Here is a 16,964-nt window from a genome sequence, read left to right as displayed (position 1 = left end):
TCATATTGGGTGTCATATTAAGGACTTAAGATCAACTATCTTGAATATCTCCCAAAAGATGTCTGGTTTAGACATTTATGATCTTCCCAAATCTCTTGAAACAAGCTTTCCTAAATGAAGATGATGTCCCATGGAAATCATACTTCTTTCACCTCCTCCAATTATTCTCCCTAACCTACAAGTTCTTGAAAATTTTAAGTTCACTCAAGCCCTATTGGCAAGGCAAGGTCTAGGTGTGGTCACATCTTGGAGATGTAGTCACATATTGACAAGCCGGGAGAGTTGGGTGTCAAAGTCTTGAGAAAGTTGGTGGTTCAACTACTTTCTAAGTCACATAGTGAGTTCTTTTGGAACACCTATGAAACAGACTATGACAAGACCCTTAATGATCTTATCTATTTGCTAAGATCAACTTCCTAAAACTTTATGGACATTGACAATGGTGACACTAGAAATTTAGAAAAAGCATTCTCTTCCCAAGGAAAGGGATTGACCATAGTCAACTAGGTTGACCAAATGGTAACGAGAAAAGCTAAGTCTGAGATAGTCCCATTACCAAAGGGTCCATATGTTTATATATTGCCAAAGAAAGGGGCATTGGTTGCGAAGCTGCCAAATTTACCTAAGGATGTTAATGTCAATAAGTTTGACACTACTTCAGGTAAAGTCCACTATCTAACTCTGCTAAGTTTCTATTCTGAGATTCTTGATACATGATGTGACTGGGTCACATGTTGATGTTTTAAGAATCAAAGAAAAGTAAAGAAACTTAAAGAAAGAATATGCTGAATCTGATCGCGTAGATGGATTTCTATCGCGTAGCTTGAAGATCGGATTCTTGAGCTACTTCTTAGGAGTTATGAGAAATTGCTTAGGAATAGATAACAACAAGTTTTCATATGGATTATAAGGATAAGTTTTTCCGCAAAGTTTTAAAATAAAAGAAAATTTTAGATTTTATTTATTTTAAAATATCCTTACAATGGCATTTGAGGAAAAATTGTTGCTTATATGATTCCATTAATAGCAAGAGTGGAAATATGAAATTGATTCTTTCATTTGTGGTAATGTCTAAATTTACCAAATAAGGAAAGATTCTCATCACCCAAGTTTCAATTGGACCGGAACTTGGAATCATGCAAGTTGTATTGCATGATGAATGAGAACTTTCAAGTATTGGAAAATTAAGACTAACTACTTGTTCACATGGATGTGTGAGTCAAGTAACGGACTAAGGGATCGAGTACACATTCTTGTGCACTGATTAAGTCCACCACAAAAGATCGATAAGATTATTCGTCATAATTTACTAAAGCTTAGTAAATATGGTTATACTTACAGGCTAAAGTATAATTCTGATACATTGGAAAAGTTTCAATGTAAGGTAGAGCGAATAAGAAGAATCAACTTAGGCAGAAGGATAAAAGTTTCTCAAATCTGAAAAGATGGGAGAGTACTTTAGTATCAGTTTTTGTGATCATCTTAATGATTAAGAAACCATATCAAAATTAGTTCTCTAAGGAAAATCTTAGTGCATTCTTATGACTAAGAAGAGGAACTTGAACTGTTGAAATGGTTAAATCAAGAAGATGAGTCATACTTCGTTCCAATACAAGTCTTAGAGTCATACTCCAAGATTGTAACTTGAGTGACATGTCTTAAAGAAGGTTTAAAACACTTGTCAAATGTAAGAGTAAAAGTTTTCTACTCTTGAACATTTGAAATTGGTAAGTTGTGATGTTTTGGATAAAACAAAGACCAACTTAGGCCAATTTTGTGAAGTGTTTGTCTTGATTAGAATCCACACTATCTCTTGAATAACTGACAAGAAAGTCTTATATGTCAAGAGGACAGTGGGAGTCTTAAAGGTCTTGAAAGTCTCAAGAACTAATCAAGAATAAAACCTGAAGTTCTTCACTAGCACACGACTTGAGGTTTATAACCTATCGTGTTGACATATTCTGTGCCCATTCCAGTTAAAGTTGGCTTTGCATATGAGTTCTTAGAGTTCTCAATTAGTTGCACAACAACTTGGAAGCAATGGCAGGCCCTTGAGCTGCCAGGTGGCAAGAAATTAAGATTGAGTTCAATCCATATGAGTGTGGATTTGTCATTATCCTTGTCTTGTGTCTATGGTTTTGACAATTCACATGGATAAGAACATATACACCATTAAATCTAAGTGTCATAAGGTTTCTCTCCGATTCATGAAAATGATGGTGAGGAAACACTTTCACTAAGTAGATTTTAGCTAGATAGCAATTGTGATATTTGCATTCTCAAAGTCGTTAGTGGAGCGTGTGTGGTTTACCGGCACACTAACCTGGACTTGTGAGAAGCGGAAAAAAGGTCTAACCATTATGATTACGGCATCCCTCTTCATAATTGTTTAGACACACAAGTGTGCTATCTAAGGGAAGGTGTATGATTTTGATAAAGTTTTATCAAAACAATCTAGTATCAGAAATCTGAACTTTGGTAAGAAAGTCAGCTGATTTCTGAGTACATGTCAAAGCTAGTGGGAGCATAAGTGTTATGCTAATAATCATCATGTTAGTGGGAGCATGATAATTATAATAAGTATTGCAAGTTAGCAATGTTAATTATAGAAAACAAAAGGTTTCAATTGGGAAAAGTTGTTTTGCTATAACTAAGGGAGAGGAAATTATACTTCATCTCAAATCTATAAGCTTAGATCGTGAGGTTTTAATCATTTAGTCAAGGATATATATATGAATTTCATGTTGGAATGGTTCAACATAAGGAAATTCTGTATATGGGTCCATTATTTGCGTTCTTAAATTCGATTATGATTACGACATCCCTTTTCATAATCTGGATTATGAGAACTTGGAAAATAGAAACGGAAATGTTATAGCAAAAGACCGGTTTAGTCTTTATGTGAGACATCATGAATCGTGTCCCATATGCTTCGGATATAGGATCGATTACATGTGCTATATTCATCCATTCTAAAATTTTCCTAATGTCTGGTGCATTAAGAGGTGAAAAGGTTTAGAATTGGATGTGACTAAAAAGGATTAAACAGTTGTCGAGGACAATCTAAGGTTTATCAAAGATTGGGTGCTCAAGGACAGTTGGAAGTATAGTGATAATTCTGGAAGGACCATATTGACATAGTCTGTAAGGAGGCAACTCTTGTTCAGAAGTGATAGTCAAAATGGAATCTGGAAATGTTTCAAAGTTAGAATTTTCAATATGTTTAAGATTAGGAAACTTAATGCAAGAAGGATGTTTCCAAGGAGCTGATCTCCTTTGGAATACTCTATAATGATTGTTGTCAAGTCTTTCTGACTTTGTGCATAATCATTACAAGAGGATGAATGCATATAAGTTTAGAATCTAACATATTTCAGTAAATGACATGAATTTGGAATTCTTGTATTTGCAGTAAGGATTTGGGAGTGTGAAAAGAGAATCATTGAAGTTATGTACAATGGATCTAGTTCACAAAGTAAATATCATAGACAAACATAGTATGCATACTTGGTGTATGGCATGACTAGTGTTTAGAAAACATAGTGTACATGCTTGGAGCATGGAACAACTATTGTTTTAAATTCAAGAATAAAGTTGATAGCTGAAACAGTATACAATGAATAATGTGTAATCATATGGTGATAAATAAAAGGTGTTTTATTTATGTTCATAGGTTTTGATACCATATTGGATTCAATTATTATTGTGTTTCACTTTGCATGTTTTGACTTCCCGAATAAACTGGGTTATTCTTCCAGAATGACTAAGTTATTCAAACCATCCACAGTCGGTCATATGTTGGAAGTAGATATGAATTAAGACTGTCATGGGTTCGCTTGTAGAGGTCTAAGGTGTTGGACAAAGGGCTACAACACTCATGAGTGCTCATACGTTCTGAGTATTGGATTCAACCCGCGCTCATTGGAATCACTTCATGGATTTCATCACGAGTGATCATGAGACGATAATATCTTATATTCTTCAAACTTAGAGATATGAGTTATTACTATGAGTTGGTTGTACATTGATTGCACGAAAATGCATTTGGTAACTCGGTGCTATAAAACGTGTCTTTGTGTATGATTCAACAAGTAGTAGAACAAGCCATATGAGTCGAAGGTTATCCATTCCTTTTACCTTCGGGATAAAAGCGATATCTGTGGGCCCCTCAATGATTTGATGATGACAAATGGAAGTGCTTGGCCGGGCCAGGACTGATTTGATTTGTTCAATTAGTCAGTCGTCATAAATCGGAAATCGGGAAACAACAAATGGACAGAGAGAATGATTATAATCCATGTCTCAGTCCATATGATATCTAGAATGGAGGAATATATGATCCCTTATCTAATGGACAAGTCACTGACAAAGGTCAGAGTTCATCTACAAGGTCAGAGTTCGACAGAAGCTTTTGAGAGCTACGATTGCCAGTCGGTTCCTGAAGTCATACGCAATATTAGTTTTAGACTTATCCAAGTGGGAGACTGTTGGATTAATGTCTAAGTCCATAACTATAATTGGTAAGACTTGACCCGACCCGGCATGGTCCATTTGGGTTGCATGGCATCATGCACTTGGATAGACTATAATGAGAGAAATAAGACACTTATGGTTATTAATATATTATAAGTTCTAGTATATTAATAATAAGAATAATAAGATTATTTAATTAGTATTGATCAAGAATTAATCTAGGATTAATTAAGTGATCAAAAGAAGACTAATTAAATATATGGGTTGATTGTGTAAATCATCCATACTTGTATAGTGGGCTAATGCTCCATGGATAATCAAGTTGGGCTAAAACCCATAGGATGGTCCATGGATGCTCCATGGTGTATTTGAACCCATGGATCCAAGGAAATGGAAAGTCATGACAATTAGGGTTTACCCTAATTGTAACACTATATAAAGATCTTATTCTTGACAAAATCGGCGACTAGTATCATTCTAGAAAGGGCTAGCCGATTTTCATGAAGTGTAGAATTCTCTTAAGTTATTCCAAGTGTATTTGGTGTTGTGTGAACCATTTGAGGTGTCACACTTGGGGCACTTGGCACTCAAGCTTCATGAAGACTTTCTACATGAAAGAGGTATGTATTCTATCTTGTTATATTCATTAATTTATATGCTAGATTAGGATAATACCTTGGGTGTTCATATTTGTATGTATAATAGAGAAAACATAGATCCAAGGTATTTAGGGTTACATGTACACTTAGGAGTGTTAGAATGCTCAAAACCCAACAGATGTGTCTTTTGCTTTAAGCATGATTAGTCTCTTTTAGGGAAATCCTAGCAGAGCTCATTGGATAGCAGTGAAGATCATTCTCAAGTATCTACAAAGGACAAAGGACATGGTTCTAGTCCTTGGTGGAAGTGATACGTTGAGAGTGAGTGGGTATATTAACGTCGGCTTTCGAATAGATAGAGACAACCTTCGTTCTCAATCTAGTTGGGTGTTCCTATTAAATGGTGGAGCAATTACTTAGAAAAGTTCCAAATAGGACAATGTGGCTAATTCTACATGTGAATCAGAGTACATAGTTGCAAGTGAAGTATCAAAGGAAGTAGCTTGGTTGAAGAGCTTCATCGGCAATCTTGGAGTAGTTCAGACCATTTAGTAGCCAATGGAACTTTTATGTGATAATGAAGGGACGGTTGCTTTGATCAAAGAACCGAGAGATCATGGAAAATCAAGACATATCAACAAAATGTATCATTACATCAGACATGGATTTGAAGGTCATATCCTGGTGAAGATAATGTCATCAGAAAACAACCCTACAGATCCTTTCACGAAGACTCTGAGTCGGGTTAAGTGTAATCAACATGCTAGGAGCATTGGTTTTAGAGATGATATTAGTTTTAGTAGTTAGATGATTAGCTTGAAACTTGTAACAAAATAAATGTAACTGATTTTTGTTGATTGAATAATAGAGATTATTTATGAGTTTGTTTACTGCCTTTGTCAATTATTTATTCTTGTGTTTCGATTTGCATGTTTTACTTCCTGAATAATTTAATTATTCATATTCCACATTCACTCATACTTTTGAAAGTGAGTAGTGAATTGAGATTGTCATGAATTGGATTGTAGATTGTCTATAGAGATTAGACATAGCAACGAGGTTGCTACAACATTCATGAGTACTTAGAAATGGAGATTTATGTATTGGATAAACCCACACTCAGAGAATTACTTGTTCTATCACGAGTAATTCTGAGACGATAATATCTTATATTATTGAAATGGAGATATATGAGTTATGATTTACAAGTCGATTGTATATTGGTGTTGCAAAAACGCATCAGTAACATGATGTTATAAAACATAGTATCATGTATGATTTGATGAGTAAATGATACAAGCATATAAGTCAAAGTTTATTCATTCCTTTTTCCCTAACGGAAAAAGTATCTTTGGGTCTCTTGGTGATTTGGTGTTGACTTATAGTGTTGGGCCCAACTAGGACTAAATTGATATGTTCAATTAGAAAGTCTTATGAGGTCATCACAAATCGGGAAATCGGGAACCATAGTTTTGGACATTGAGATTGATTCTAATCCATATCTTGTGTCCATACAATATCTTGTAGAACGAATAAATATTTGATCACTTATCTTAGGAACGATGTATGATTATATCAGAGACTAGAGTTGCTTTGGGAAGCACCATTTGTTGTTTAATTTAGAAGTTATACTAGCAATTGTAGTTATAGACTTATCCAAGTGAGAGATTGTTGGATTAGGTGTCTAAGCCAATAACTAAATTTGTATATACTTGAATTACAAGCAAAGTCCTTTTGGGTTGCTCTCAAAACTAGCAATTGAATATGATCACTTTGAGAGAGAGAGCGAGAGACTGATTTATTGATTTATTATGATTAATAAATAGCAATAAATGATTTATTAATATATTGAAATTAATATATTGATTAGAAATAGTATTACTTAATTAAGAATTAATCAGAAATTAATTAGAATTAATTTTGGGATTAATTGGATTAATTAATAGTGCAAGGACTAAAGATATAATTGTTCAATAGTTGAACGAAAAATGAATTCTAGAATATTTCTATGGTTTGCCGAAAATCAGAGGCTCCCTAGGGTTTCTAGAATATTTCATATGGATAATATGAATAATTAGGAAGCTGGATAATTCAGGATTTAAAATAATACAATTTTATTCAAATTAGGGTTTCTAGGGTTTTCATATCAACTATAAATAGGGTCCTTAGGCATCGCATTTTTGGCCACTCGTACTCCTAGAAGGATAGCCAAAAACCATCCCCTCTCATCTCTCTTTTCAAGTTTCTTTAGTTGTTAGGGTTTGGGTGTGAACCATTAGAGGCAGGAGATTTCTGGTGCTTTCTTCTAAGAGCTTTTGAAGAAGGATTTCATTGGTTATTTACAAGAATAATCAAAAGGTATGTAAACCTTAACTCTCTTATGAATTTCGATTAAACTAGAGTTTACATAGGGTTCTTTGATGTTTATAGATTATAACATTCAATAGTGAAAACATAGATCTAATGAGGTTGCATGTGAACTTAAAAATTAAGTAATTTTTTGTCACATGATTTTTGTCACCTATAAAACCTATCATATTATGATTATATATGTCTTTGGAAACAGTTACGAATGTCTACCATCTTACCCCCCCCCCCCTCACCACATTTGTACATGACATGGAGCTTTTGTTTTTGTTGTTATGGTTATATAGGTTTTCTGCATTCTTTCTATATCTATGAGAATTCACTAAAGGATAAATTACACAATTGAGGTGATTACTCTACCTTATGAACACTTATCCCTGATATATGTAATTTTATATGTATATATTGTTTGGCTATTATGTGACACCTGTACTTCGGGATTAGTAGTTTTGACATTTAAAAAATAAAAAAATAATAACACAAATAATTATTTTGATGAGGTAATTGATCAAAATGTGAAAATACAATACTCAAGGGATTAAATTAACTAAAAATATAATCTATTAAAATTGTCTTATTAAGATTTAAAATTTAATAATAGAGAGTTAAATAATTTTGAAATATTCTAAATTATTAAAAAAAAAAAAAAGTTACTCAATTTTGAGGTTTATCTAGATATAATTAAATAAAATATTTTTTTTTATAAAATTAAGGTAAGAGAATATAAAAGTCTAGGGGTCAATTTTCAACTCTGAAAACTTATCTAGATATAATTAAATTTTAGTAAAATTAAAGTAAAAGGATATAAAAGTTCAGGGGCTAATTTGCAGTTTTGGAAACACCATGTTTGTCAAAGGAATCCGGTTTGGGGATAATACTGCCAAGAGATCAGATCATAGGAACCAATCTTGTAAATCTTGGAAATATGGCCAGATGTTGCCCCCTGCAACACGACGCATCATCGGGACTTCTTCTTTCCCGTTTTTGGAACCTGGAAAGCGGATATCTTCAAAAGCCATAAGATCCTAACTCTGAATTATATATTTGAGCCGGAAACCGAGAGAATACGAGGGAGAAAGTGTGGTTGCCGATTAGGCTTTAGAAAAACTCGTTATCAAAAGGCATGTACAAGCTCCCTCTCACCCTATCAAGGTTCCCAGCCCCTCCCCGCAGCCGCCTCCGGCATCCCTTAAATCGCCGGAAAATGCACCTTTGCGGGATATATTCTTCTAATCTGTTTACAGACGAAATGGGGGTTCGTATCTCTTGTTAAAGGTGTTACCTAACTCACCTATCATTCAGGATGACATGTTGACGGCTAGAACAAAGAAAACAATTTATTTTCCTTGATTTCGTCCCAAGAAACTTACAAACTGAATGACTACACTTGTGGAATGTTTTCTGGCCGTTTGAATGCCTTCTTTTCTTCTGACTAAACAAGAATTAGACACGTATTGTGTATTAGTCAGAAGAAACAACGGTACCGCCTCAATATATATTATCTACGGTGCAATGTGAGCTATATTAATTTGTTGTGAAGTATATGCGGTGTCGTTTAAACTTTAAAGTATATGTGTATATATGGTGCTTTAAACAGCTTTTGTGGTAAGCTCGGGAATGAATCAAATCCGCAATAAATGCAAATTTAAGGATGATGTCCAGAAAATTTTAAAATATGAGCCATAGTTGCAACTTTGAATAGAGCAGGGACCAAATTTATAATTGCTATTTAGGGGGTGTTGAACTGTTGATAATGATAACCATGAGGTTACGTGTGTTTGTATAGATCGATATATATATAACCCTAGCTTATTTCATTGTTGACGATAGTAAGCAGAGATGACGGTGAATATCACAGCAATCAAAACCGCATCCGATGGAGTTTGGCAAGGTGACAATCCCTTAGACTATGCATTTCCATTGTTGATTATCCAAACCACCCTTGTCCTCGCCGTCGGCCGCTCGTTAGCCTTCCTCCTCAAGCCTCTCCGTCAGCCCAAAGTCATCGCCGAGATCGTCGTATGTTCCTCCATTTCTCTACTACATACATGTTAATATATTCTTTCAAATCTACAATCACCTGTCGTATGTCTCATTTTTCCGGTGTCTCTGTTTTGCACTTTACGAACTAGTGGTACTGGCCGGAACTTTCCGTGTTATTCACGTTTTATGATTTTCCGATCATTCCTTTACTGAAAGTTAGACATTCGTGTTACTTACATTTTGCTGCTTAAATTTTATAATTGTATAATTTATTCTGAGAAAACATTTCATATATTCAGGGTGGGATCCTATTAGGACCATCTGCGTTGGGCCGGAATCAAGAGTACATGCACCGGATTTTTCCCCGATGGAGTTCTCCCATCCTTGAGTCTGTCGCAAGCATTGGACTGCTTTTCTTTCTTTTCTTAGTCGGTCTGGAGCTTGACCTGAGCTCCATCCGCCGGAGTGGAAAACGAGCATTTGCAATAGCAGCCGCCGGAATCTCGCTCCCTTTCATATTCGGTATCGGAGTTGCATTCGTTCTCCGGAAAACAATCGACGGAGCTGATAAAGTCGGCTATGCTCAGTACTTGGTGTTCATGGGGGTGGCTCTGTCCATCACAGCTTTTCCGGTGCTTGCACGTATTCTGGCGGAGTTGAAGCTCTTAACCACCAGAGTCGGCGAGACCGCCATGGCTGCCGCCGCGTTTAACGATATCGTGGCGTGGATATTGCTTGCCCTCGCCGTCGCACTTGCTGGAAACGGCGACGAAGGTGGGCCTCATAAAAGCCCATTGGTTTCTGTGTGGGTCCTTCTTTCAGGTTTGGGTCTTCCTTTCTATCTACTTTTGCTTTTCTAAGTGTCACAAGATTAATGATACATAATCACAAGAAAGTCAAATCTTCATAAATATATGAAGACTTGTAACATGTGATTTTGAAGTTGTACGATCGAGTACAACTCCCCCTTTTATGACTTGTAAGACGTGCAACAAGCGAAATAACAATTCAAGTCAAATTCGATGCAACAGTTTCTATATATGTTAAATAGATTGATTTTAATTCGTCATTAAGGAAAACAAAAAAAAGAGTAGCTCAAAAGAAAACGAAACAACTTATTTAGAAAGTATTGAAAATGCATTAAAATGCTTATAACCTTGTTAATGTTTATTAAAAAAAATAAATAATTATTTTAATAAATTTCTTATAACTATATAAAATATCTATGAATTTTAAAATGATAGATATTGACTCAAGAAAAACAAAAAGAACCTGCTCAAATGAAAACTAGAAAAAATTGAAAAAAAAACAATAAACTCTTTATAATTGTGTTGGTAAAAGGAAAAGAAAATTATTATTTATAATGATGACACTTCAAATAAATAGAAAAAAAGTATCAAAAAGTTCCACTCGTTTTATGCAAAGTCGGCATGTTATTCGACCCAAATAACTTGTGCATCCACTTATAAGTCTATGGATGAACAGATTTAACGAATTTACATGAAACTGAAACGGATGTATGATTTTTATTTAGCTTATAATAAAAATGGCTTGTTTTTACACAAATTGATTATTGATTCAAATTAGCTTTCTTCGTAAAATTGTAAAAATAAAAAGATAAAAATAAAAATAATAAAAAATTAAACAGTTTGGTTTATTTGAATAATATTTTCTTCAACTTTTTTTCATTAATTTTGTCAATAATTGCTTTTGTGATCTTTATGATGTGATTCAAATAGCTTTGTTCGTAAAACTGAAAAAAAAAAGAAATTAAAAAATCAATAAGTTTGGTTTATTTGATTAGTATTTTCTTCAACTTTTTTTCATAATTTTGTCAGGAGTTTGCTTTTGTGATCTTTATTGATTCAAATAGCTTTGTTTGTAAAACTGCAAAAAAAAAAAAAAAAAAAAAAAAAAAAAAAAAAAAATTAAAAATTAAATTAAAAAGTTAAACAGATTGATTTATTTGATTAATATTTTCTGCAAACTTTTTTTTCAAAATTTTGTCAGGAGTTGCTTTTGTGATCTTTATGATGGTTGTGATCCGGCCAGCAATGAATTGGGTGGCTCATCGGTGCTCACCGGAACACGACACAGTAGACGAGGTCTACATTTGCTTGACACTAGCGACCGTCATGGTTTCTGGCTTCATTACAGATCTCATCGGCATACATTCCATTTTCGGAGCTTTTATCTTCGGACTAACCATCCCCAAAGGAAATTTCGCCGAGAAATTGATAGAAAGAATTGAAGACTTCGTCTCCGGATTGCTTCTCCCACTATATTTTGCTTCCAGTGGTTTAAAAACTGACGTCACAAAAATTAGTGGAGGGAAAGCATGGGGCCTACTAGCGATGGTAATCACAGCGGCATGCGGTGGGAAGATTTTTGGGACTTTTGTGGTGGCGGTGATGTGTATGATTCCAGTGAGGGAAGCACTTACGTTAGGGTTGTTGATGAATACTAAAGGATTAGTCGAACTCATTGTTCTTAACATCGGCAAAGAAAAAAAGGTTAGGGTTTCTTCATTGCAACTCAATTTTCTAATTTCAGTTATCATGCTTTAGGGTTTCTGACGTTCTTCCATTCGGTCAAATTGATTGCATAAACCATTTTTTAGGTTCTGAACGATGAGGTTTTTGCAATATTGGTTCTCATGGCACTTTTCACCACTTTCATCACAACTCCGGCAGTCATGGCCGTCTACAAACCTGCCCGGAGCAGCGGCGGTAGAAGGTCATCCTCCGGGAAGAAATACAATCTTAGAGTATTGGCATGTGTTCACGGCCCTGGAAACATATCCTCATTAATCAACTTGATCGAGTCAACTCGGTCAGTGAACAAAACCCGGCTCAAGCTCTACGTACTCCACCTGGTTGAACTCACTGAACGTAGTTCCTCGATTGTGATGGTCCAACGGGTCAGAAAAAACGGTCTGCCGTTTGTGAGCCGGTTTAACTACACAGCACGTGCATTTCATGAGAGAGTGGCGGTTGCATTCCGAGCTTATGGCCAGATGGGTCAAGTCGTGGTTCGAACCACCACAGCTGTCTCGGCACTGCCAACCATGCATGAGGATATATGCCACGTGGCTAAAGAGAAAGGAGTGCCAATGATTATCTTACCATTCCATAAACGGTGGATAAAAACGGAGGGTCCAGATGTGATTGAGAATGTGGGCCATGGCTGGAGAGGTGTCAATCAGAGGGTTCTGAATAAAGCTGAATGCACAGTGGCGATATTAGTTGATCGAGGGCTTGGTGATGAATCCCAACAAAATGGCTCCGACACCACTGTAGCACAAAAGGTGTGTGTAATGTTTTTTGGTGGACCTGATGATCGTGCATGTTTGGAATTGGGAGGAAGGATGGTGGAGCATCCGGCGGTGAACGTGACGGTTTTGAGATTTGTGGAGGAGAAGAGGGCAGAACACGATGGTGTTGGGCTGAAACCGGCTCCCAGTAAAGGCAGAGATAAATATACCTTCTCTACAACAGTTATCCATCCCGAAAAAGAGAAGGTACAGTTTATCTTTTTTTTTAAATACTTCCATCATTAAAATAACACATGTTTTTTAATTAAAAAAATATATTTTTTTATATTCATTCAGGAGAGCGATGAAAAGGTGATGGATGAATTCCTGAGAAAGTGGGAAGGAATGGTGGAATACAAAGAAAACAGTGGAAACGACATCGTTGAGAGCATATTGAGAATAGGAAAAAGTGGTGAGTATGATCTGATTGTTGTAGGCAAAGCACGGTGCCCCACGGCTATGGTGGCTAGGTTAGGTGACCGGCAACCGGAGCATGCAGAGCTGGGTCCGGTTGGAGACCTGTTAGCCTCTTCCAACCATGGTGTTGTGTCTTCTGTGCTTGTGATTCAACAACATGATAAAATTGTTTCAGAAGAATCTCCAAGTCAGAATGAAGAGGCAGCAAATGAGGTATAGCTACGTGTCATGTTGGAGAATAAGTGCTACGTTAATGTTTCTATTGCAAAAAATGCACAAGAGTGGAAAAGAATCATATATAGTTTTTTTTATGCAAGTATTGGAATTCCAATTGAAATTGTTACCAACAATAAACAATTAACAAATGGTTTAAGGTTTTTTATACCAAATTACATGCCCAGAATAATAAAAACGAAAGACATACCAAAAGAATTTGAACCCTTGAACAATGTATACCATTACAATTACTTCTGTTTTAGTTGGGCAATTAGTTGCCAACTGCCCAACTTGTTGACCAATTAATTGTACACATATATAATATATAAAGTATAAAGTACAAACCACTAACCTCAGTGAAAGCCTGCCCCAGACCAATCTGATTTCCCCCCAGTACGGGCAGGGGTTTTACCATTGGATGGTTTCTGGTAGAAACCATCATCATCATCTTTATCATCATCCCACCCTGCCCAGCTGTCACCCCCTTTATGAGATGACGCATTAGTAGTTTCAGATGTGGGCTTTCTATAACCATCGTTATCCCAATCATCCCAACCACCAACGGAATTCGCATTTCTGCCTGATGAGCTCTTGGAAATTCCATTCCTGCCATTGGAGTTGGAGTTGGAGTTGGAATTGGAATTGGAATTCCAACCTTTTGACTCCTGATAAAACCCATCTCTTGAATGTGTTTGGTTCCAGGAGGGACCTTGACCTTGACCTTCTTTGGCATACTCTTCAACCTTCTGTGTAGCCAATGCCATGACACCTCTCATGATGCCCCACGTCATGTGTCCAATTTCAGTTGTTTTTGCAGTCACAACATTCACAGTCTCATTCACCTTGTGATCATAGCCCCCGTCTCTCACCTAAAAATAAAATAAAAAATTTCTAAATTGGTTGGGGTCTTGGGGATATGAATCACAGATAAAGAAGAGCATATGTGTATGTCTGAATCCTTTGTTGTCAAATTATAAACCTTTGTTGTGAATTCCTTAGTACCAGCTTGAACCACGTTGGCAGCCGACTGTGCAGCAGATGCAGCAACAACGGATAACTTACCAAGTCCCTGCACAAACATTTGATTTTAAATACAATCAGCATCAAATAACCTATCGGACCAATATCAGATATTTATATAGATATGTATCCTGGAACCCTCACATTCACTCAACTATGTATAATCATTATCGAACACTACATATATGCATCTATCATATTAAAGAGAGAAAAGCTCATTAGGATGTTTATGTGAGATTCAACAAGAGATGATCAGGATAGACACAACAAACAGAAACTAAATGTAAATGTAAATAATCCAACACGATAGATACGGGAAAAGTTGATTCAGAAGATTGGATGCCGTACCTGAGTGACCGAAGATAAAACATCTCCTTGAGAATTACTCCGTGGCATGTTATTTGGGGACGATCCGAACCCGACATACTTCCCACCCTTGTTGGGCGGCAATCCCTCCGGCCTTGATTCGTTCTCCGCCATCCTCCTTGCGAAAAAATCCTCCTTTGAGGCAGCAGACGCCTCTAATTGCGACTGTGTATACAAACTCTGCGTCGATCTTGACCTAGCCGGCGCCCCACCACCACCGCTACCGCTCCTGAAATCTCCAACCGTCTGATTCCTCCTCATATTATCCGCAGATCTGAAACCATCATCATCGAAACTGTTATCCCCCCAATGATCATCCCACCCACCAACTCCCTGATTATTACTAACCTTAGCCCCACCCCCGCCCGGCATTGGCGGTTTCTTTTTACTGCCACCTTTGATCGGGCTCTCCTTCACAACCGGCGGATCCCGCCACTGTTTACCTTCTGCCAGGGCTTGGATTCGGTCGCGATAAACCGATGCCCCGTTGGAATTATATTTCGGAATTATGTCGGTTTCTTTCGGGATACCATACTCGGCCAAAAAATTGTTAAGCTTTTCGTTGCCGCCGGATTCCATTTTACGGAGCTGTATCTCGGACCATGAATCCATGGTGACCGATCGCACAAAGGAGATGTGCACACCGAGGCCACGGTGCTTGCCGGAGCATTCCAAGCACATAAAAATGCCATAGGATACGGATGCCCACTGAGGGTTCTTTTGTGAACAATCGACGCAGATCCTGTTGCCTGGTTGCGATTGTAGGTCACGGAGACGCCGTGATGCCGCCATTGTCAATTTTACGCCAGTGAGATCCGATCGGCGTTCGATTGTACTCGGATCTGCGTCAAAGAATTTGATGAATTCAAATTTTATGAGGGAGATCTGTTAGGGTTTACGTTTCCGGAGATAGAGAAAGAGATTATGCGGATTTGCCGACAACGTCGGCAAATGATATTGGGCTGATCGATTGCGGCAGCGAATTGGGGGCGAACGCTATATTTGATTTCCAGATGGGATGATGTCATTTAAGGGGTATTTGCTATATTTGGGTTCCAGATATGATGTCATTGTCATTTAAGGGGTATGTAATTATTAAATACTAGGTTAAAGTAGGACCGTTCATTGTTCGGATATAACCGAATTATCCAATTGGACAATTTGGATTGGACTATTTGGTTCGGATATTCAGATTTTTGGATTGGTTTTCAACAAAACCGAATTATTATTTTGGATTTTGGATTGGTTTTGGTTTTTAAAATAAGAACTGAATAGTCCAAAAAAACCGAATAAAGATTTATTATTTATCTATTTATAATATATATCTATAGTTATTTATTAATTTTGTAATTTATTTTTTTAAATAGGTTCAAAATGTTTCACCCGATAAAAAAAAACATTAATATGCAATATCTATAAAATATTTAACTATAATATATCTTTGTTAGTTGTTTATAAATTTCAAATCACAACTAAATTATTTGTTTTTGCTTCTTGTGTAAAGTTGGATAATATTATAATTATATGTTGTTTTAAAATGTTTCGGTTTTGAAAACCGAATTATAAAAACCGATCCAACCGAATTGTAATTGGATCGGATCGGATTTGAATTTAGTTTGGACAATTCGGATTTATGTTTTGAAAACCGAAATCAATTTGAATTTACTTGATTGGATCAGATCAAACCGATCCATCCAAACGAACACTCCTAGGTTAAAGTGTGTGTTACATGTTAGCAATAAAAAAACTTATATTATAAAAAAAACTTATATTATAAAAAAAATTATATCATTACAAACAATTATATTTATATAATAATTGGTAAGTGTAAGATTGTCTTTCTTAATAATTATCTAAAATTGGTAACAAAATTAAATAATGTTATACAAATCATTAATAATGAGAAAAACATAACGTTGTAATATGAAACATTTAAATTTGACATACTTAATATGAAAAAAAAATTATACATGATAAAATAATATATATAAAAGAAACTAAAACTATCACTATTCTCATTCATCAATTTAAAAACACGTGTAGTGTTTGGATTTTGAACCACTGATTGTAGTATAAATATTTTTGGATTTTTTATTTTTCTATATTATATTCTAAATTTTCTAATCCCTTTAGCATCGGTATATTCCATGTTCTTCTTTGAATCTGTAAAAAAAACAACAATAGTAACTTTAAAATGAAGATGATATATT

At 35.8% G+C, this 16,964-nt stretch overlaps 2 protein-coding genes across 2 annotated transcripts; one reads left to right on the top strand and one right to left on the bottom strand.

Annotated features, from left to right (window-relative positions):
• The first annotated feature begins 9,270 nt into the window (after window positions 1–9,270).
• CHX20 (cation/H+ exchanger 20) lies at window positions 9,271–13,468 on the top strand. Its single transcript, XM_079026553.1, has 5 exons — window positions 9,271–9,458; window positions 9,722–10,244; window positions 11,433–11,935; window positions 12,043–12,942; window positions 13,033–13,468. Exons 1-5 carry the CDS (start codon window positions 9,279–9,281, stop codon window positions 13,369–13,371), a joined length of 2,445 nt encoding a protein of 814 aa, XP_078882679.1. The 5' UTR covers window positions 9,271–9,278; the 3' UTR covers window positions 13,372–13,468.
• Window positions 13,469–13,573: 105 nt separating this feature from the next.
• LOC145088295 (putative ADP-ribosylation factor GTPase-activating protein AGD6) lies at window positions 13,574–15,793 on the bottom strand. Its single transcript, XM_079026554.1, has 3 exons — window positions 14,737–15,793; window positions 14,348–14,437; window positions 13,574–14,237 (listed from the first exon to the last, which is right to left on the bottom strand). Exons 1-3 carry the CDS (start codon window positions 15,544–15,546, stop codon window positions 13,722–13,724), a joined length of 1,416 nt encoding a protein of 471 aa, XP_078882680.1. The 5' UTR covers window positions 15,547–15,793; the 3' UTR covers window positions 13,574–13,721.
• Window positions 15,794–16,964: the final 1,171 nt, after the last annotated feature.

This window comes from Lactuca serriola, chromosome 2 (genome assembly GCF_051521515.1).
Source record: "Lactuca serriola cultivar US96UC23 chromosome 2, Lser_US96UC23_V15, whole genome shotgun sequence".
NCBI classification, from domain to species: Eukaryota; Viridiplantae; Streptophyta; class Magnoliopsida; order Asterales; family Asteraceae; genus Lactuca; species Lactuca serriola.
This window is presented reverse-complemented; position numbering and strand designations above follow the sequence as displayed.

Bases quoted from the DNA above. Each gene is read 5' to 3' on its own strand.
- CHX20 (XM_079026553.1), top strand. From the start codon at position 9,279: ATGACGGTGAATATCACAGCAATCAAAACCGCATCCGATGGAGTTTGG. The intron at 9,459-9,721 runs GTATGTTCCTCC...TCATATATTCAG, and splicing joins AAGTCATCGCCGAGATCGTC to GGTGGGATCCTATTAGGACC. The intron at 11,936-12,042 runs GTTAGGGTTTCT...ACCATTTTTTAG, and splicing joins ACATCGGCAAAGAAAAAAAG to GTTCTGAACGATGAGGTTTT.
- LOC145088295 (XM_079026554.1), bottom strand. From the start codon at position 15,546: ATGGCGGCATCACGGCGTCTCCGTGACCTACAATCGCAACCAGGCAAC. The intron at 14,438-14,736 runs GTACGGCATCCA...ATGTTTGTGCAG, and splicing joins TTTTATCTTCGGTCACTCAG to GGACTTGGTAAGTTATCCGT. The intron at 14,238-14,347 runs GTTTATAATTTG...TTTTATTTTTAG, and splicing joins CTAAGGAATTCACAACAAAG to GTGAGAGACGGGGGCTATGA.